We start from the raw sequence: 22,247 nt of genomic DNA on the forward strand, positions 1-22,247 counted from the left end.
TACACAAGTGAGGACCCATACTTGGGGGGGATTTGAACCCCCTGACCTTCAAAAATCAAAATCCAACACTTCAGCCATGGAGCGAGCAATTAAACAAGTTTTAAAGATTATAAGAGCTGCAACATCTGCCCTTAGACTCAACAGTTTAAGACAAAAATCTTTGGATTGTGTTATTGAAAACCTGAACTAAAAAGACGTTTAAGAAGATACTGATATCTGTTTAAATCCCCAAATCTGTTACTACAGCTGAAGGGGTTTCAAATCTGGTCTTGTTCCTCTTGTATTTTCATTCATACAAGCCCAAAAACTTAATTCATTATTCTATAATGCAGCCTCATCATCAGACCTGGTCTTGGGCTTAAATGCACGGCTGTCTATTACATGATGTCCACCGACCAGGCATAACAATGACATTATAACCTTATGAGCAGTGAAGTGAAGAACACTGATGATCTTCATCATGGCACCTGTTAGTGGGTGGATTTATTTATTAGGCATCGAGTGAATTTTATCCTCAAAGTTGATGTTAGAAGCAGGAAAAATAGGGCGAGCGTAAGGATTTGAGCATTTTTGACAAATTGTGATGTCTAGACGTCTGGGTCAAAGCATCTCCAAAACTACAGCTGTGGGATGTTCCTTGTCTGCAGTCATTCATTCATTTATTCATTCATTTTCTCCCGCTTACCCGTAATTCGGGTCGCGGGGGTAGCAGTCTAAGCAGGCCCCCGCCTTCGACTGCTGCCCAATCCTCACAGCACCGTCCCTTATGGTCCCTCCTGCAGGTGGTGAGCCCACGGGAAGGGGACTGCAGTCATCAGTGTCTATTAAAAGTGCTCCAAAGAAGAAACAGTGGTGAACCGGCGACAGGGTCATGAGGCTTACTGATGCTTGTGAGAAGCGAAGGCTGGTCCGAACAGATGAGATCCTGTAGATGGTCATAATAATCATTTATTCTGATTTCCTGCTCGATATGGCTGCTGTAAATTATACTGTTCCAGATGTGAGCGAGTGGAGGGTGAAGCAGGGAAGAACGAGTGGAAAGAAACACCTGAAGCTGATGAGACTAATCAGTGCGCTTTGGTTCAGTCCGGCGACGCCAATAAAGAGGATCTAGACGCCAGCCCAGGGTAGAGAGCGCCACCAAGTGGACGAGAAAGACGTGCCGGCCGGCGAGTGCATTCGAACTGGAAAGAAAAGTGTCAGGGTAAACAAGGAAAAAAAATAAAAAGAAAGAAAGCCCTGCTTGGTGAACTTTTGCCTGTCTCTCTATCATTACAACTCATGTGCTGGTATTATTTAATTTTCTCTCAACACACAAACATCACAAATCAATTCAAAACCAGTGTTCAGTCAGTGTTCAAATCACCAAACCTAGTCACAAATTTTTTTGACATCATTTTATTTGTTCATCATTGGTGCTAATTGTAGGTAATGAACCTTTCATCTGCTGCACTTATTGAACTGGGAGAAGAAGCTCTCATCAGGGATATTGGTGTAAACCTCATTCTTCCTCCTGTGATGAAGACAGAACACAGCTTTTTAACGTCTTGCAAATTATATATACACGCATATTATAGGTACAGTTAGTGCTTTTGGGGAAAGTTCCAAACAGATGTGTCCAGGGGTTATCCACAAACCATTAATCATCAATCAGGCTGTGTTATCATCATCAATGATTAATCAACAATATGACCATGAGTTTGGAGATGCCTCTAGTGGTAGAAAAGTGTAACTACAGATGAACTCTGTGAGAAGCTGCTTTGCAATTATTGTCAGTTCTCAGAGGTCCAAAAAATGGGGTATGCAGTATATCAGTGTATAAAGTGTATTTATTCTTGTATTTACCCCTCTTTTATTAAGAGGGGGAGGGGGAACTAACCATGATCTTGCATAACGCTAAGCAAATGTGACGTTTACCTATATAAAGCGCATCTAGAACAATTCTCTGCCTTTTCATTTGGGAAGTGGTTTACTATATATGGCAGTTTCGTAATGCGAATAAAGGTGGTTGTTCACCCGAAGGGCAGTCTAATATGTGTCGCATTGATGAATGGCCACTGTGGAGCAATGATGATGATGTCAAGTTCCGTATATGGGCTATCGTTACGCTCTGATCTAGACCTTGCTCTTCACATGCTTTGATAAATATGACTTCTGGATCCTAATGCAGGGGTCAGAGCTTTCACGCAACAGGATTTACAGGAGGCGTCTTGTCCTGTGAGATTTGGTGATTCATATGATTTTTATCAAATGTATTAGTTTTGGACTGAGAGGGAAAAGTTCACAACCAAATCTTTACCATGGTGCTACTCAACCAATCTCTAAATTAGTGTTCGGGTAACAATGACACGTAGTAAACATGCGACTTCTCATGGCACATGAACGAATTTGATGGGGATTGAATTCTTCTGCAATATATTGTAACTAAATCATTTAGTTTGTGAAGATTGTGTGTGTGTGTGTGTGTGTGTGTGTGTGTGTGTGTGGGGGGGGGGTGTTACTGTATAGCCATACAGTGTACAGTATGCAGTCTACTGTGTGTGTGTGTGTGTGTGTGTGTGTGCTACTGACTGTTCATTCTGAGCCTGGGCCAGCTGCATGTTGTTTTTATCCACAGCGCTGCGCAGCTCCTTGTAAAGTCTTGCCTGCTGTCTCTCCCGTAGCAGTGCAGCCCGAGCCAAAGCAGCATTCAGGTGGTCCTCCTGCAACTGCTTCTGCTTTTGCTCCATGCAAACATGCTACACACACACACACACACACACACACACACACACACACACAATTAATACATTCTGCCAAAACCCTGCCCTTCACATACTGCACATTTAACTAATCAGTGTGACCATGACCCTCACTATAAGGGGGTCCCCAAAATATTTTCTGTAAGGCCACATAATTTTTCCTTTCATTAATGGGGGGTCCGGTCTGTAACAATAAATTACACACTCCGAAGTGACTACCGGTATTATTGTGGAGATTTTGACTTCTAATCCTAGACTAGTTTATCATTTTGTTCTGCACCGTACAGAAAAATCAGCATCACTTTTCAAGAGATATATAAAGATATAAATCATATTAAAAGAGAGTTATTACAACCATAATGAGGTTTTTCATATTCATTGCTATTAAAATCCAAATAATTACTTGTGCATATGGTTGGTCAGTGAATCTAACAAATAATTAGGCTGTTAATAACTAGAGATCGACCGATAGTGGATTTTACTGATAACTAATTAATCAACCGATTTTAAAATTGATACCGAATAAAAAACAACATTACACTCCATGTAAAATAGCACAAAAAAACAAAAACAAAACAACAGTACTGAATTATGAAAATGTGCTAAAGGAAATAAATATATTCGTCAATAAGTGTAATTATATAATTAATAAATTGATATATATTAATATAAATTAATAAATAATAAATGTAATATAGCGCTCTCCGTGCAGCGTGCAGTCTCGCGCGTAAAAGCAACCAGCACGTGGCTTTTAATGATTCGCCTCTAGTATACTAACGACTTGTTAAAATTCTTAATTAATCGTCTCCTCACTACGTGAAGTCCCATGAAGACCAATTAACCATTTGTAAATTAAAAAAAATACGTCGATCAGGTATGTGTTGCGTTTACCTTCTTCTCCTCAGCTTGCTGTCTCTGAAAATTGATGAATTCTTGGACCTGCTCGGGTGTCATACCCTTGAAGCTGTCTCTTCCTGTTCTGGTGCTCTCGCTTAGCAGCTCCCCCTGCAGCTGGTTCAGGATATCAGCACAGTTGCTCTCCTCTTCCTGATGACGGTCCATTTCTCTCTGCTCTCGCGAGTCCAGTGCCTGAAACGTGAAGGAAACGTGCACAAAACTCTTCAGAGAACATATCAGCGCATATCAGGACACGATTCCAAAAGGCCCACAGTGTCTGATCATCATTTCTCTGAGCACGAGAAAATGAGCTGAGACAAGGCACCGAGCTTGAGCTGAGCTCTTTTGACTCACCAGAGCTCGATTAAAGTTCTTGATGATAATGTTGGTGGCTCTTTTGTGCTCTTCCTCCATCTTCTGCAGGTCGATGGCTCGGTTATCCAGGGTTATTCTACTTTGATTGTACCGCTGAGCTGTTGAACAGAAACACACTCTTAGTTCATTAAAAGGGTTGATCGCTCTCAATATTTTGGACCTTTTGTTCCTTTGATGGGGAATGAACTAGTTTCAGATGTATGAGAATCACGGAAAATTCTCTCAGATCTAGTCTGTCACCAATTGAAGGTTCACAAGATTCACCTTTGACCTGTTTTAGAGAACTAGTTGATCATTGGTTGATCTAATGCCGTTCACTCGCCATTCGTTTGCACATTTCATCAATTCAAGACAAAAAACCTTTAATAGAAATTTAAGGTTCACATCATTATTTTTTGATGTGCACAAGTGACTCCATGATCTGAATCTTATTTCTGATCTGAGAAGAAAAGAATCATCTCAGAACCTTATCCAATAGACCTTTCCTAAAGGTGGCATTCATCAAGTTCTAGATGAAGAAGACGCAACTTTTGAGACACAAGGAAGCTACTAACTAAGATCTGATGAAGCACACTTACCTTGCAGGCTTTGCAGCTCCTTCGCACGGTCCAGCTCCTTCTGCTGCTGTAAGCTCCAATCTCTCAGCTGCTCCCGCTGTCTCCGTTTCCTGTCCGCACTGTCCGGGTCCTCGCCTGCCAACCCGGGCAAAATGCTCACACCTTCCTGCTTCTTCAGCACGTTAGGGTCATTCAGATCGAACTCGCGCCTGCTGCTGGGCTGCTGGAACTGCTGGCGGAAGTTCAAGGTGGTCTCCGCTAGAAGACGTTCATCCTGCTTTTGCCTGCTCTCCAGGAGACAAGCGGTTCGGTCGGTGCGCATGAGTTCGTCGGCTGGGAGAATGGAAAAAAGTTGATAAACATATCCATGTGTACTGATGTTACTGAGACTCTGAATGACTGAAACGAATTTTTAGACCAATGTTTAATCTTCATTAAATGTCCTTTTGATTGATCATCTCCCATCATATGACAATGTAACTGCTGTCCACAAACAGTTATAAAAGTGCAAAGTTGTGTGTCAAACAGTCATGGTGTCACCACAAATGCGTCCCAAACAGGAAACAATCATCTGGGCCAGTATGGGTGAATAAGAGTCTTCACTCCACACACATAAATGATCCACATGTACCCTACTCACTGGTTCACTGACTGTCCATCTTCAAACCACTTTTTGGGAGGTGGTGGCTCAGAGGTTAGGATGTTAGCCTTCTGACCAGAAGGTCACAACTCCAAATGACCTGCTATTTTGAGAATGCTCTTTCTCAGTCGTCAATTGTCAAAGTGGCTCAGATTCTTAGTCTTTCCCAATAACATCAACTTTGAGAACTGACTTTTTTAATAACCATAAGTTTATCCCTAATGAGCGAGCCAGTGGCAACAGCGGCAAGCAATGGTATGAGGAAGGAACCTTGAGAGGAACCAGACTAAAAATAGAACCCATCCTCATCTGGGGGAGGCACCGATTGTCCATTTATTATAGTTTTAGCATTCCAATTCATCCCAAAAAGTGTTTAGGGTTTGAGCTCTATAGCAGATCTTCCACTCCAACATATGCGAAGCATATCTTCATGGATCTGGCTTTGTGCACAGGGGCATTGTCATGCTGGAACCAGAAGACATCCTCTACAATCGTGCACCTTGAACAATGTTGGAAGGAAGAACCACGTATTTCTGGAAAAAGTCAGATGACTTTTGCCCATAATTAATTGTATCTAAAAAAAAAAAAAAAAAAATCCACGATTGACGTCATAGGGACACACAAGCTCAACTTTCTTAGGGGGAAAGAGAAGGCGAGTATCGAACTGACACCATGATGACGTTATATTCAGAGTAATAATACTGAAGGTTTTTCAGGATTAATGGAGTGTTCCTCACCATATTCCCTGAGTGCTCTGGATTCTGATTCTTGTCGAGATCTTTTCTCCTGCACCTGATGCTCAACAGCTTCTTTATCGATCTACGGAAACAGATGACTACTTTAGAACGAGCATGTCAGATTGGACTTAATAGAGAAGAGATGAATTTCTGAGCTCGTACTCACTCCTATAGTCCGGACTTTGGAGTTGAAAATGCGCTCCTGTCTCTGCAGCTCCCGGTTCCTCCTGGTTTCCAGACGAGCGGCTGCGACTCGATCAGATACAAGCTCCACTCGTTTCATGTTGGTCACCTGCGCCTGATTATGACTTTCACCAACTTTTAAAAGAACAAGAATGAGTTTTATTTTAACCGGATTATTTGCGGATCTGCCTCGGGTCCGAACGTCGAGCTAGACCTGCAAACAATCCCGGTTGCTAAGAGACGCGGAATCGACTCACGAATCGATTCCGCAGTCAATCGATGCAGTTATTTAAATTTACATTTACTCTTTTATCCACACACACACACACACACACACACACGCACACATATATATATATATATATATATATATATATATATATATATCTTTTTAGAATATTTTTTAATAGCTTGACGTATTCAAAATTATCATCCAAAAACCCTTATTTGGTCAGCATTTCTGACAGTAGTTGTAAGGCATATCACATGTTTATAGTAATGAGTTTTTTTTAATATGGAATCAAAAACTTTTGCAATTTGCATGTAAGTTTTTTTAATCTTCTTTTTCTTCTTTCGGCTTCTCCCATTAGGGGGCGCCACAGCGGATCATCCGTCTCCATACACCCCCCCCCCCCCTCTACATCTGCCTCTTTCACACCAACTACCTGCATGTCTTCCCTCACCACATCCATAAACCTCCTCCTTGGTCTTCCTCTTTTCCTCCTTCCTGGTGGCTCCATCCTCAGCATTCTCCTACTGATATACCCAATGTCCCTCCTCTGCACATGTCCAAACCATCTCAATCTCACCTCCCTCACCTTGTCTCCAAAACGTCCTACATGTGCTGTCCCTCTAATAAACTCATTTCTTATCCTGTCCATCGTCGTCACTCCCAACGAAAACCTCAACATCTTCAGCTCTGCTCCCTTCAGCTCCACCTCCTGTCTTTTACTTAATGTCTCTAAACCATACAACATCTCAGGTCAAGTCAAGTCAAGTTTATTTCTATTGCACTTTTCAAAACAGACATTGTCTCAAAGCAGCTTTACAGAATTTAACAGTTAAGGTGAATGGTGTGTATTTATCCCTGATGAGCGGCCATGGCGACTGTGGCAAGGAAAAACTCCCTTAGATGTTATGAGGAAGAAACCTTGAGAGGAACCAGATTTAAAAGGGAAACCTCATCCTCATTTAGGTGACAGCAAGAGTGTGATTATAAATCTTTAAACAATACAGAACACTGGAGCGTGAGAACTAACATGAGCACTGGAGTATAAGATTATAAGTAATGTTCTTTCTACAGTCTTTTACAGTTTTTATGGTTATAAAACCAGGAGCTACTGAGCAACTCATAAAATAGCTCAACATTAGCGCTTATTACGATCCAACACCAGCTTCTCCATGCCAGAGCCTTTAAACACTCAAGGAGATCCAATGTCGAAACTCCACATGAAGTGGGATCGAATCGACACAGGTACGTCTCTAGATGGTTCGGGATGTTTGTGGGGTCAACATTTACTTCTTTAAAGGTCCAATCTTCATAAGGTGGGATGTGACTGGGGCTGGAGCAACCTCAGGATGCCTCGGGATGGGTGAAGAAAGAGAAGCAGTGGAGAAGAATTAGCGTAGCTGCTGTTCATGATATTAACAGCACAAGTTGATAATGTGCATGTGATCAGATGTTCTGGAGCACAAGATTATGATATGTGATGTGTGTTATGTGCAGGACTCGCTAAAAAGATATGTCTTTATTCTGCACTTAATCTGGGTGAGTGTGTCTGAGCCCTGAACACTGTCAGGAAGACTATTCCAAAGTTTAGGAGCTAAATATGAGAATGCTCTACCACCTTTAGTGGACTTTTCTATTCTAGGAACTTTTAGAAGTCCAGAGTTTTGAGATCTCAGGGAGCGTGAAGGATTGTAGCGTGTTAGAAGACTGGAAAGATAATTGGGAGCTATACCATTTAGTGTTTTGTAAGGTCTCACCACAGTCCAATAAACTTTCCCTTTCACTCTTGCAGATACTCTTCTATCACAAATCACTCCTGCTATCACTCTTCTCCACCCACTGAACTGATCTGTTCTGGGAAGATTCTAAAACATGTAGCGACTGGGGGATAAGAGGGACAAACTTATAATACAGATAAATTGAGTATATAGTTGGAAGCACAGTCTGCCCGCATTATAAGTAATTATAACGGGTTATAGTTACTCCTAAATATTTAAATTAAGTTGAATTGACGGTAATGGAATTATCATTACACTTATTTGTCTGTTTTTGTCCGGCAAACAGACAGTATAATTTTATATTAATTCTATAAAAGAGGTATCTCCCTGGCCAAGAAAGACGTTACCCCCTTTTACTTTATACCGTAAATTAAATTAAATTAAATAGAGCATGTAGTTCAGACCTGATGTTGCAGGAACTTCGCATTTATGGAACGCACTCAGAGACCATCACTTATGAAAAATATGGCGTTTATTGAATGAGACAAACACAACATAAAACTAACTACACAAACAAACAAACAAAAAGAAAAAAAGAAAATTGTAATTAAAAGAAAATAAAAAGAAAGTTGAAACTAGGGAAGGAGGAAGAGAAAGAAAAGGAAGGAGGAGGTAAAGAAAGGAAAGGCAGCTTACTTCAAATTAATCACATCCTAACTGAGAAATCGTCACGGAAATTTAAATTCGCCTTAATATTAAGGGGTTCAAACTTAACACGCATCTAAATTAGTTGGTAAACCGGTTACTTGCATTGACTTGTTGCACAAGAGTCCGGATGCGGTAGACAAAAGAATCTTGGACGAGTCGGTTAGGATGGAGTCAGATGTTCTCCCAGCTTCTCCTGAAGATCAGAGCAGTTGGTGTTTTTAAGATAAAGCTTGCTGGAAGATCTCAAAAGAGATTTGAGATCTCGTCCCGAAGAGTCACTGCTGAGCTGTTTGAAGCGTCTGACTCTCCGGGCCATCGGGCCCCCGGGCCTTCGGGCCCCGGGGGTCCGAGCCTTTCCGGTCGAGCCGAGTGAGCGAGTAGCTCTCTTGACTGAACTCTGACTGGACCTGACTGCACTCTGACTGGACCATGATTAGTTGGGTTCAAGATGTTTTAAAGGTTCTAAAGCCCACCCATCCTTGGGGGAATGGCCAATGCTATGGCCTGAAATTTTGGAGGGAAAAACTTCCTTTGTTCATGCATCTGTGGGCATGGTTTCCAGGCTATACTTGCTTTTGGAGGACTTTAAAGTTTTATTTAAAGTGTATTAAGACGGTATGGTACATTCATGATCAAATAAAATGCATCATTGTTTGAAAAATAAAGAAACAAATAATTTTGCGGTCATTTGGATACTAAACATGAAAAGGAATGACAGTATAAGGCAGAGGTACATTAACTTACAGAGATCAGTAATTAACTGATGTTAATACAATGTTGTATTATGATAAATAAAATGCACCCTTGTCAGGAAAGTAAAGAACAGATAATTCTAAGTCAGTCAAGCCTTAAGAAGAGAAGAGACAACATTTAACACAGAGTTATATTACTAAACATTTTAAGGTTTAAATAATATTGATGTAGAGTTAAACACTTGCTTTATTAATAGCAGAAGATACAAACAAGATGTATGTTTGTATCATGTGAGGTGGGACATTCTATTTATTATTTAAATAATAAAATAATGCTCACTTTTGGTGTGTGTGTGTGTGTGTGTGTGTGTGTGTGTGTGTGTGTGTGTGTGTGTGTGTGTGTGTGTGTGTGTCTGCATATGTGTGTGTGTCACAAACAGACGTACTGGGGTCGAGTTCCGGGAGTGAATTTTTTTATGGTCTGAGGGTCGCTGTGAATTCAACCAGAGAGGCCAGGGGGGTTATCTGGCTTTCGGGGTGGTGTGTGTGTGTGTGTGTGTGTGTGTGTGTGTGGTATAGAGACTGGCTTGTGTTATCAGTCTTCCGGTTGTGTGTGTTTGTCACAAGCAGCCATGCTGGATCAAGTTTCGAGTTTGGATTGTTTAATGAGTTTTATGAGTTTATTGTTTTATGGGTCCTGGCAAACTAAACAAGAGTTCAGGGTTTGGTCCTGTTTAGTGTCTTCGGAGGGGGAGTGTGACACTTTACGGATACACCACCACCAATGAAGGTTTCACCTTTTGATTGAGATGTAGATGTCATAGGTTAAAAGGAATGCCTGGGACATGAAGTCTAAATGACCTGTGCCAGACGCTATAACATGACATGTGGTCCATTAAGAAATGATAAATTCTAACTTATATATTAGACATTTGGTGTCATCCCAGATGATTTTGATTCTGGTTCCTCTCGAGGTTTTTCTCCTCATGAAGTCTCAATGAGTTTTTCAATTTCACAGTCACCACTGACTCGCTCATTAGAGATAAACTTATGGCAGTAAACGTACGAATTCACATTTTATTAACTATTTAGCTTTATAAAGCTGCATTGCTACACATTTATTGTTAAAAAACTATACAAACAAAACTGAATTGAATATAATATTCTTACACAAACAAGGTCATCAAGTATTTGGTCATATTGTCATTATGAGGGTACACAGTTTCAGTATTTCCTGATATAAACTACAGTTTGGATCACAGTGACTGAAAATGCATACGGTGGAATTTATTCTGTTTGGTATCTATGAATTTCAGCAGCACAAATGTATTTATTTAACTGCATATTTGATTCATATTAATTATAGGAGATCGGACAGGATTCACACTTTTGCTGTACTGTACTGGTTTCCGTTTCTTAGTTGTTGATCCATTTTCAGAAAATGCGATTCTGTGTTTTGTCTGTATTCTCCAATTGAAGGTTCACGAGATTCACCTTTGACCTGTTTTAGTGAACTAGTCGATCGTTGGTTGATCAGATGCCGTTCACTCGCGCAAAGAAACATTTACTGAAAAAAAGTTGAATAAAAATGTTCAGATTCTGACAGCTGGTTTAACCATTTTGCATTCAATGACGTATACAGTGAACCGATGCTGAGATGTTTTATAGGGGTTGAAACTATTAAAACCAGTGAAACCAGTATAATATATTTCGATTACCATGAACATAAACAACTGATAATGTAGGAAACAGCAGACACTCGTACACAATCCATTAAATGCATTTACAATTCGATCGAAGCAACAAAAAAAATGTTCTTACGATGAGCACAAATGATTTAATGATGTGGAAGTTGAACAAGTAGTTTTGAGAATTTCATTTCTGATCTGAGAAACGCTTTAAAGCAACAGAATAAACTGTAATACATCACTGAGAAATGTTTTTTATATACATATATATATATATATATATATATATATATATATATATATATATATATATATATATATATATATATATATATATATATATATATACTGTATATCTTTAGCCTTGTGGGTATTTGCAAACTGTAAAACATCATGTTAGAGCTTAACATGAACATGGTGCAAGCAGAGAAATTGACAGTAAATGCAAACAGAACAGAAAATCCATCAAAGGGGTTGAGTAATGTGTTTAATCTCCCAGCGCTGTCCTGAGCAGTCATGAATAAGAAGAGTGTGATGATGAATTTCCAAGCATCTGTTTGTCTTTCGGTTGCGCACCTCACCACCCTGCAGACAACACAACCAGGATGAGCTTACAGTATAAAGCTTCAACTGTCCTCCTACAGAATATACAAAAAACAAAAAACAAACAAAACAAACAAAAAACAAAAAAAACAAACAAAAAAAATATACGTATATGTGTATATGTGTGTATATATATATATATATATAATATAATAGCAGCATTTGTTTTTCTACTGGTAAAAACAGACGTCTGACTATTTTAATGCTTTCACTTTTGTCATACTAATTCGCAAACATACAATTCTTATTTTCTTATTGTAAAAAAAAGAAAAAACAGTCTCAGATCAATGAGTCACAGCACCTGTTTAAAATTCCAGTGAATGCTTATATTCCTCATCACAGCATCTTTGCATGTGTGTAAACCAGGGACATTCCCCGTGCCAGGATCCGCCAGACATCTGTTGTCATTGTGTTTATGAGATTTTATTCCACCGATGTAAAACTCGCCGCTCTCACGGTAAATGGTATTCTGTGAAAGCAAATAGAGAGATGAGTCATTGTAGGCAGAGGTGTGTGTGTGTGTGTGTGTGTGTGTGTGTGTGTGTGTGTGTGTGTGTGTGTGTGTGTGTGGTGCCAACTAACGTCGGAAGCAACTTGGTCTAAGAGACAAGAAATTTCCGACAGCGTGTTTGTGTGTGTGTGTGTGTGTGTGTGACAGGTGATGAAATAGTGCAGCTGTCATTACAAACACTTACCTGAGAATCATAATAGTGACATGAATAGGCGACAGGAACATAACCTGGTACAGGACCTTGATCCAAGCACAGTTGTGCATCTAAATTTGTCAACTTCAAGTGACAAAAATGTAGGGATATATTAAATAAATGGCAATTTTTGGTTGGAAAAATACATTTTAGACTTAAAATGGTAACAATAAAAAACATTATTTGAATCAGTGAAGTTGAGTGATGTGAATGCTGGCAAATACACACACACACTGTCCCACACACTATCTGTACTTCTGAAGGATGTGTGTACTTTTGCCATCACGGTCTTACACACACAAAAGTAATACATATCCAGACATAATTCCTCCTGTCAAGCCTTTGTGTAATTGTGGTTCTATTTCTACACTAAAAAAACGAAAAGAAATGTAGTTAATGTAAATATTTGGCCACATTTGCATCCAAAAAGGAACATTAAATGTACTACATAATATTATTAATAAGTCAAGTCAAGTCAAGTTTATTTGTATAGCGCTTTTCACAACAATAATAAGGTGTTTGCTGGTATAGCAAACTGTTTGTATAGCTAGTGTGCATAATTCAGATATATGGAGATATATGGAGTGCATAATGCCATGTTTGATGTTCGGAACTATGAGGGAATGTATCAGAATGAGTTTTTATGAATGAATAAATAACTTTTGCACAATTTGTACTTAAGCTGTTAAAATTTCTACTATACTAATATATATATACTGTATATATATATACACACACAACTATAGAATTATATGTTGTGGAGATAAGAAGGTTAATTATCGATGAATTATCTAATCATTAATAAGCATAATAAAGGACTATAATCGAATGTATAACAATAATTTATAATTTGGTTCAACTTTCTTATGGTAAATTTTAAGTAAATAATACAATTTCTGGCAAATACAAGTTTCCGACTATTTTAATGCCTGCCCTTCTGTCACACTAATTTACACACATCCAAGCTGCATTTCTCATTTTTTGGCACAAAATCAATGTATTTATTATAATTCGTTTCTCCAAAACCCTATTCAGTATTTAATGTAGAAATGCACTGAGTTCCAGATAAATTTTTAAGCAAAATCCGCATTTCCATTGTTCAAACAAATATACAATTATTTCTGAATATTTTATCATTAAACGCTGTTCTAATATACTAAGATGATTTCAGAGTGTTCAGACTTGTGTTAGTGAATGAGCTTGTGCGCTTTTATGAACTTATCAGTCCCTGAATCTCACACTATTATTCTCTTTATTTCACCTGAGCAGTATGCAAAATATTGCAATCAACTGTACATCTGGTACAAGATATGAAATCTATAAACCGAAAACCAGAAATTGGCTCTGTGATGTGTGGCTTGTGGTTTAATAATCAAAAACAATAATACAATTAAATGGAGTTAATTAGACAATAAAATATTGTTATGATATTCAGACAATTTATTTATTTATTTATTTTTTTTTTAGAAAAAGAACACTTACTCCTCCGTAACCCAAAATGTTGGTCCAGGTGTCTAGTTTGGGATAAACGTTCTCCAAATACCACTTGAATGGTTTGCAGCCTAGTTTCTCTCGGAGTTTCTTTCTTTCTGAAGTGTCCCCGATATCAATTCCGTGATCCTGTATAGGAAAAAAAAATCGAAATATCTTTTATTAATATTATTTGTAACAGTCAATCTGACCATCCCTCAAAAATGTACATAGATAATAATATTTGTTTTTTTTTATATATGTAAATATGCTGTCTGTTGAATACTAAAATCTGATTGGTTAAATGCTATGGATTAATTTTCACTAACAACAACTTGTAAATATGTAATTCACAGGCTCATGTGAACCTATTCTTAAATTTGTTATAGCAATGGATAAATAAGCTTTTTTTTTATATACATTCAGAAGGTTTTTTGTGATGTGGAAAGCTGCATTTGTTTTTTTCAACTTGAAGAGATGAAAAAAAAAAAAAAATGATAGCTTATAGCTGCTAGAACAAGAACTAACTATATTTAAACAAAATGTATGATGTGTCTGTCTGGGCCCCTGAGCAAGGCCCTCAACCCCATAGGAATGAAAAAAATAAAGAAACTTCCTGACATTCATATTTGCTCAGCTTCATCATGCCAACTCAGGGTTGATTATTTTTCCATAATGGTGCATTTATTTTATACTTAAACTAAAGTGATCGATAATGAAACAGGTCATTTACATTATGATAAGTAAGTAGTTTTTCAACTTGCATGTGTACCCATTATAGTCACTCACTTTTATGGGAATATTCCAGGCTATGTTCACATGATACTTGTACTCATCCATCCAGATGTCGGCCACCCGCAGTGCGTTCCTCTTCATGGCGGCGTGCAGGTCAAGCATGTATGGCTTATGAGCTCTCTCAATGTGGGCGATCTTGGAGCACGGCACAATCTCAATACTCCCTCCACATGTCCATACCTGAACACCAAAGCAGATCAGATTTCACTTTACATGTGAATTTAGGCCACAAAGTAACAAAAACCAACATGAAGCATAACGGATCTCACTCGAATCCCAAGCTCGAAGTTTTCTCCACCGTAGACCTTCATTCCTCCGTCCAGGCTGCCGATTTCACCCAAAAAAGCTCTGTCTGCCACCAGAATTCCCATAACAGAAGGTGACCTGGTGGGAGACAATGATCACCACACACCAGAGAGCTGCTGAATTCTCTACTGTGATTGGTAAAAAGTCTATAAAAGTAACACTGAATTTCTTTTAATACAATATCATTTGTATAGCAACATAGCTTTTACAAAGATATACACTTAAAAATAAAAAAGCTGCAATAATAAACAAGAAAATGTGTCATTGTTAATGTGGTATTATCGAAGGAGTCGCCAGTGTCAGCGCTTTGTAGCATTTACATATTTAGCTAGGCATAAGTGCATATATGTCATTAGCGACGTGTATTTCATTTATCAAGTAGGTTTGTGTTGTGAGCTATAAGTTAGCAATGCCAGGCTACTCACTTTCCAGGACTTGAAGCATCTTTGAGATTATACCATTCAGGTCTGAACGTCTCATACATACACCACAGCGCCCAGTCGAAGGCATGAGCAGCAGGTCTGTACTTAACAACTTCAAGGTCATAATAATTGATTCGGTCAAACACAGGGGAGACAACGACCGTTCTGTCTGCCTTGATCTGTGCTAGCAGCGGCTCTGCCCTGGTGACATTAAAGCAAAATAAGCATGTAAATAATAAAACTACAACAATGAAACAGATGACATTTGCTCTCGGTTCATCCATCCATTTGATATATTTGATATTTATCCATCGGTTGGCAGGGGAGCTAGAGCATTTGGAGAATAGGGCTACCTTGGATTGGTAGCCAACCATTAACAAAACACAATAACACACACTCATTCACACACTACAAACAATGTTGGCAAAAATCGTTGGCAATCAACCTACTGTGCATTTCATTGAAGGCAAAGAAAACCTCTGAAGCACAGGAATTACATAAAAACCCCCAACTATGGATTCACCATTCAACAGGAGGATTTTTCCAAGAAAATATCATTTCCGTACACTTAAATATATTTTTGGTTAAACCTGTTTTTTTGCAAAAAAACAAATGGAACATGCATGCATCAGACCCCAGACCCTGCAGCTGCGAGACCACAGTGCATCTTAGCGTTGATTAGTATTGTGTATTAGTTGACTTCATACTCACCACTGCACATTGACCTCTATATGTGCGTCCAAAATGGCGACCACGTCGGCACTAGCAGAAGACCACCCGGAGACGCGAGCTTGTGTAAGGCCCATCTGCTGATCGTGTCTCACTCTAACGATTTTCAGCTGAGGATGCTCCTTCAGTGTGGTGGCAATGTAGGAGTCAAGACTCTCTTTCAGGTCCTCTGTGTAGCACAATGATTGAGGCATTGTGACATCAGCAAACTCTGACTGACATTCTCATTGCAAGCAACTGACAATGTGGTCGTGTTTTCATTCCAAACCTTCAGCCATACCAAATCTTTGTGGAGAAAATGTAAACTGATGATCTAATTAAGTGAATAAATGTCAATAGTAACCTTTTTCATATTAACAAACTATAAAGTAGTGTTTCAAATGTTTTATTCGTAAAAAAAAAAATATGTAAAGGAACATGAACTAATTTTAGATTCATGTAGTCTAATTTAACTAACTAAATAAAATTTTTATATTCATAAATATTTATACATTATATGGTCAAACATAGCATGACACCTGACTTTTCCAGCCATATGCGATCTTCCTAAAACTGTTACCACGAAGGCATACAATTGTATAGGACGTCTTTGGATGTGGTAGCATGAAATTTTCCCTTCACTTGAACTACGAGACCCAAAACTTACTCCAGCATGACAATGCACATGGCTAGCTCCATGAAGATCTGCTTAATGTGGTCTTGGAGTGAACCTCAACCTTATTGAACACTGGGATGAATTGGAACTCTGACTGCACCTCAGGCCTCCTCACCTCAATTACACCAGTACCTGACTTTACTAACAAACTTTTGACTAAAGGAATGTCCATAAATCTCTACAAGCACACTCCAAAATCTAGTGCAACATCTTCCCAGAAGTGTGGAGCGCATTATAATAGTTAATAGTGACGAAATGTGGAATGAGATGTTCAAAAAGCACATATAAGGTGCTCTGTCTAACCACAGCTGCTCTATGCAGAGTTAACCCATGGAAGTCTGCTGGACCAGACGACATTCCTTGCAGAGGGCTCAGGGAATGTGCAGAACAGTTAGCGGATGTCTTTATAGACATCTTCAACATCTCCCTGAGCAGCAACGTTGTTCCTACCTGCCTCAAGACAACAGCCATTGTTCCTGTGCCGAAGAAGTCTACTGTCTCCGGCCTCAATGACTATCGTGATGAAGTGGTTTGAGAGGCTCGTCATGAGGCACATTAAGACCCAGCTTCGACCCTCCCTGGAACCCATGCAGTTTGCATATCGTATAAAAACCGCTCCACGGACGATGCCATCTCCACAACCCTCCATTTCGCCCTCACCCATCCTGGACAATAAGGACTCTTATGTACGAATGTTGTTCATAGACTTCAGCTCAGCATTCAACACAATCATCCCTCAGCACCTGATTGAGAAGTTGAGCCTACTGGGCCTGACACCCTGCTCTGTAACTAGATCCTGGACTTCCTGACTGGGAGACCTCAGTCAGTCCGGATCAGGAACAGCATCTCCAGCACCACCACTCTGTGCACTGGGGCCCCTCAGGGCTGTGTGCTCAGCCCACTGCTGTTCACTCTGCTAACTTACGACTGTGTAGCAATGCACAGCTCGAAACACATCGTCAAGTTCGCTGATGACACGAACGTGGTGGGTCTCATCAGCAAGAACGACGAGTCAGCATACAGAGAGGAGGCGCAACGGTTAACAGCCTGGTGTGGAGCAAACAACCTGTCTCCGAACGTTGCCAAAACCAAAGAGATGGTTGTGGACTTCAGGAGAGCACAGAGCGGCCATTCTCCACTGATCATCGATGGATCCTCAGTGGAGATCATCAAGAGCATCAAATTCCTTGGTGTTCATCTGGCGAATAACCTCTCCTGGTCACTCAACACCAGCTCCATCACCAAGAAAGCCCAGTAGCATCTCTACTTCCTAAAAAGGCAAAGGAAAGCTCATCTCCCCCCCCCCCATCCTGACCATGTTCTACAGAGGGACCATTGAGAGCATCTTGAGCAACTGCATCACTGCCTGGTTTGGGAACTGCATCGTCTCGGATCGCTACAGAGACCCTACAGAGGATAGTGAGGACACCTGAGAAGATTATCGGAGTCTTTCTCCTCTCTATCATGGACATTTACACCACACACTGCATCCGCAAAGCCAACAGCATTGTGGACCACCCCACACACCCCTCCCACACACTCTTCACCCTCCTGCCATCACATGGCCGTCACATACAGACTGTGTAACAGTTTTTTCCTGCAAGCCATCAGGCTTCTCAATACACAGAACTGAAATGGACCTTACACACACACACACACACACACACACACACACACACACACACACACACACACACTCAAATGTGTGTTACCGAACTGTACAACCTGAACTTAACACACACGCAGTATATTAGTGTATCACAAATGTAAGCGATAAACAAAACAAACCATTAGTGCTGTGATCATCCACCAGTATGATCTCCTTGAGCAGGTGAGCAGGCGTCCTGTGGATGATGCTGTGTATGGCTCACTTCATGATCGACAGAGCCTCGTTCAGGTAGATCAGAACCACGCTGAGAGATGGAAGTTGCTCCGGATACACCTTTTTGATACACCTGAATAATAAAATATACAGAAATATTGTATATATAATTATTATGTATATAATATTGTATATTACAATTTATATATATATATATATTATATAAAATAGTATGATTGCTACATATTCTGTTTTTGGACCAATTTGACAAGGTCTCTGTAAATATGCATTGTAAGCAACTTCATATAGAGATATTGAGAAAAAAAAAAATATATATATATACTGTATATAATCCACTCCAGAGGAATAAAAAATTAAGTTAAAGTTTCAAACCTAATTACCAAAACTACACATTATTAACACACTATTATACAGTGGTGTACAGTAAAGAAGTAAATGTAATTTGTACATAAGTCGCTTTTCTTTGTACTTTACTGAACTATATCCATTTGGTGGCACTTTTACTGTAACTTTACTACAAATCAAAGTCAAATAATTGACTTAATTGACAAGTTAAAACCAACCCTGTTGTTTAACCAGAAAAGATGGAAATAATAGTAATAAAATTAAATTTAAAAAAATATATTTTGTTTGTTATTTTAAATAACTATATTTCATTTTTCTTTATTTAAAAACAGATAGATAGATAGATAGATAGATAGATAGATAGATAGATAGATAGATAGATCGATAGATCGATCGATCGATCGATCGATCGATCGATCGATAGATAGATAGATAGATAGATAGATAGATCTCTAATTATAATCTTAATTTCTAAGTTTCTTTGACTAACCCATAACGCTGTTGCCAAGAATAATAAAAAGGCACGAGTTTTGGAAACCTGTCTGTGCTTATATGATTTCTGTTGCAACTGGAGTTAGCGAGCTCTCCCTTCACCCAGACTCAGCACGCTACAACGGCTTGTATTTAAACAGTAGCTGACCGAGAAAGTCATTGTTCACTGTCTTCCTCCTTCCTTTCACAACTACAGTGATACCTTGACCTACGAGTGCATTAATGTACGAGTTTTCCGAGGTACGAGCGGTCACTCGGTCGATTCTTTTGCTTTGTTACGCGAGCAAAAAATTGAGGTACGAGCTCAAGACGACGCTGCTAGATGGCGAAGCAAATCCAGAAAGTGAAAATTGTGACGAAAATGAAGATAAGCAAAGAAGAAAAAGTAAATATTTTAAAGTTTAGGGATACGTAGTGTACAGGAGTGACACACACACACACACACACACACACACACACACACACACACACACACACACACCGGTGTTTTCGTTAGCTCAAGTCGTCTCATCTCCAAGGAAAATACACTGAATAAAACCTTATTATATCTTTAGATACTCTTTCTATTATGTTTTTATACAAGATTTGTTACTTAGAAATGTATTTTCCAATTTAATAACATGAAACATAAAAACGGGGTGTCATTTTGAGGGTTGAAACGGATTAATGCCATTTTAAGTATTTTCAATATGGAAAACTGATTTGATGTGCGAGCAAATTGAGATACAAATTCGTTCACGGAACGAATTAAACTTGTAGGTCAAGATTCCACTGTATTTCTCTGGGGAGTTTATCTTTTGTCATCCTCGTGTGCCACCGGTGAAAGTTTTTCTCCCGATGCTGTATCGTTAGCCCTGTCGGCTAACGATACCTGTGGCGGTCGTTGTTAACCCGGGCCTCGACCGATCCGGTATGAAATTCTCATTTGTGATCCGCATATGTGATCAATAAAGATATAAAGGGAGGTTGATTATTATCATTATTATTGATTATTGTTGATAAAATTTCAGCTTCAAGTACACCTAAAGCATGCACTACACTACTATGTGTGCTAACAAGTCTTTTTTTTTTAATATAACTGAATATTTACAATAATAGATTCACTGCAAAGCTGTGGAAAATGTGACACAACAATTTAATCACATAAGGCTACTAAAGTAAGACAGTCTTATCGCAAAGATCTTCAATTACAAAACAAGAAAGAACACATCAGACATCTTTGTGGTTTTTACAACGGATATAAAAATGAATAGTGGGTGATCAGGGTCAATTGCATCAAGCAGACTGAATTTCAAGATGTGCTGGTCAAGCTATTCTGAAAAAGCACGAAGAAAAAGGCAATGTTGAGAACCATAAATGCATTTAAGGAAACCGAATGTAGCAAATGAAAGACACATTATGTTTACAGCCCTTGGACATCAGGTGTCCAGCAGTACTATCAACAAAGAACTGGTGGAAACCAGTGGAACCCAGGTACACATATTTACTGTCTAGACAAATCTGGGCAGAACTGGTCTTGGAAGTATTGCAGGCAATAAAACCTTCAACATAGAAACAAGGCAGGGCAAGGCAAGAAAAATGGCGGCGGTGTCTCCACTTGGTAGAATAAATACAGTTCAAATGAACATTCTTTCCATATTTCTGTATCTTATTTAGTCTATTCCTTTGTTTTTAACTAAATAATTTTTCTAAAATATTGACCAGCTAATCTTGTCTTTTGTAGGGTCCCTGGTGGTCTAGTGGTAAGGATGCGGCGCTCTCACCGCTGCAGCCCGGGTTCGATCCCTGGTCAGGGAACCAACCCCACCCACTCTTAGTGCCGGTCTCAAGCCCGGATAAATGGGGAGGGTTGCGTTAGGAAGGGCATCCAGTGTAAAAATGTGCCAAATTAAACCTGCGGATGATCCGCTGTGGCGACCCCTAATGGGAGAAGCCGAAAGAAAGTTTAATCTTGTCTTTTGTATGGGCGGGAAAAACACCCAGGTTTTCCAAAACATTTTTTCAAAAATGCAGACTAAGTGGGGGCCTGCATTACCTAACCTCATGCATTATTATTGGGCAGCTAATATTTATAAGCTGGTGTTCTGGGTGTGTGCCCCCACTCTTCCATGGTGTCCCTTCCCACCTCAGCTGCACGCTATACTGATAGTCCAGTAGTGCGTTCCTCTCAAAATATTTGATCGTTATATTAAATTGACCTCAGCCTCTTCCATGGCACATATATGCAATATACCCCCCCCCCCCCTCCTTCACAGATTCTACATTCGCTTTCTGGGAGGAGAAGGATCTGAAACGTTTAGAACACTTTTTCATTAATAGCGTTTTCATGACCTTCTCCAACTTATCTCCATTTACCTCCTTCTCTTTTTTTTTTTCTTTCAAATTAGACATTGTGTCTCGTCCCTGTTTTCTGGGTTTCCCTCTTTACCTCCAAAATCTGCTTGGAAAAAGATGCTTGGATTGAATCCCCATGTGAGTGGTGTTATCTCTCGAATATACACTTTGACGGCACAGGGTGTTAGATAATATATGCTCTTCCACGTCATATGCTAGACTCAGTTTTATATCATTTTAAAAAACGGTCCATAGAGATCATCTTTCTAAGACTAAATTATCGAAAAATATATCCCAACGTTCCTGACATACAGTGGTGTAAAAAGGTGTTTGCCCTCTTCCTGATTTCTTATTTTTTTGCATGTTTGTCACACTTCAATGTTT

At 39.3% G+C, this 22,247-nt stretch overlaps 2 protein-coding genes across 3 annotated transcripts; both read right to left on the reverse strand.

Moving 5' to 3' along the window:
- Positions 1-1,097: 1,097 nt before the first annotated feature.
- On the reverse strand, positions 1,098-6,338 carry ribc2 (RIB43A domain with coiled-coils 2). 2 transcript variants are annotated; one of them, XM_083560529.1, is made up of 8 exons: positions 6,114-6,338; positions 5,948-6,029; positions 4,592-4,903; positions 3,993-4,111; positions 3,633-3,830; positions 2,572-2,738; positions 1,438-1,513; positions 1,098-1,184 (listed from the first exon to the last, which is right to left on the reverse strand). In XM_083560529.1, exons 1-7 carry the CDS (start codon positions 6,228-6,230, stop codon positions 1,441-1,443), a joined length of 1,068 nt encoding a protein of 355 aa, XP_083416655.1. In that variant the 5' UTR covers positions 6,231-6,338; the 3' UTR covers positions 1,098-1,184; positions 1,438-1,440. The 2 variants fall into 2 exon arrangements, with proteins under 2 accessions (XP_083416655.1, XP_083416654.1); XM_083560528.1 differs by lacking the exon at positions 1,098-1,184 and having other exon boundaries at positions 1,383-1,513.
- A 5,178-nt stretch (positions 6,339-11,516) lies between these two features.
- Positions 11,517-18,825, reverse strand: LOC310736987 (putative polypeptide N-acetylgalactosaminyltransferase 8). Its single transcript, XM_083561116.1, has 9 exons — positions 18,638-18,825; positions 16,177-16,363; positions 15,469-15,666; positions 15,007-15,121; positions 14,732-14,917; positions 13,955-14,092; positions 12,464-12,556; positions 12,070-12,237; positions 11,517-11,750 (listed from the first exon to the last, which is right to left on the reverse strand). Exons 2-9 carry the CDS (start codon positions 16,269-16,271, stop codon positions 11,631-11,633), a joined length of 1,113 nt encoding a protein of 370 aa, XP_083417242.1. The 5' UTR covers positions 16,272-16,363; positions 18,638-18,825; the 3' UTR covers positions 11,517-11,630.
- Between the last annotated feature and the right edge of the window lie 3,422 nt (positions 18,826-22,247).

This window comes from Silurus aristotelis (genome assembly GCF_946808225.1).
Source record: "Silurus aristotelis genome assembly, chromosome: 14".
NCBI lineage: Eukaryota > Metazoa > Chordata > Actinopteri > Siluriformes > Siluridae > Silurus > Silurus aristotelis.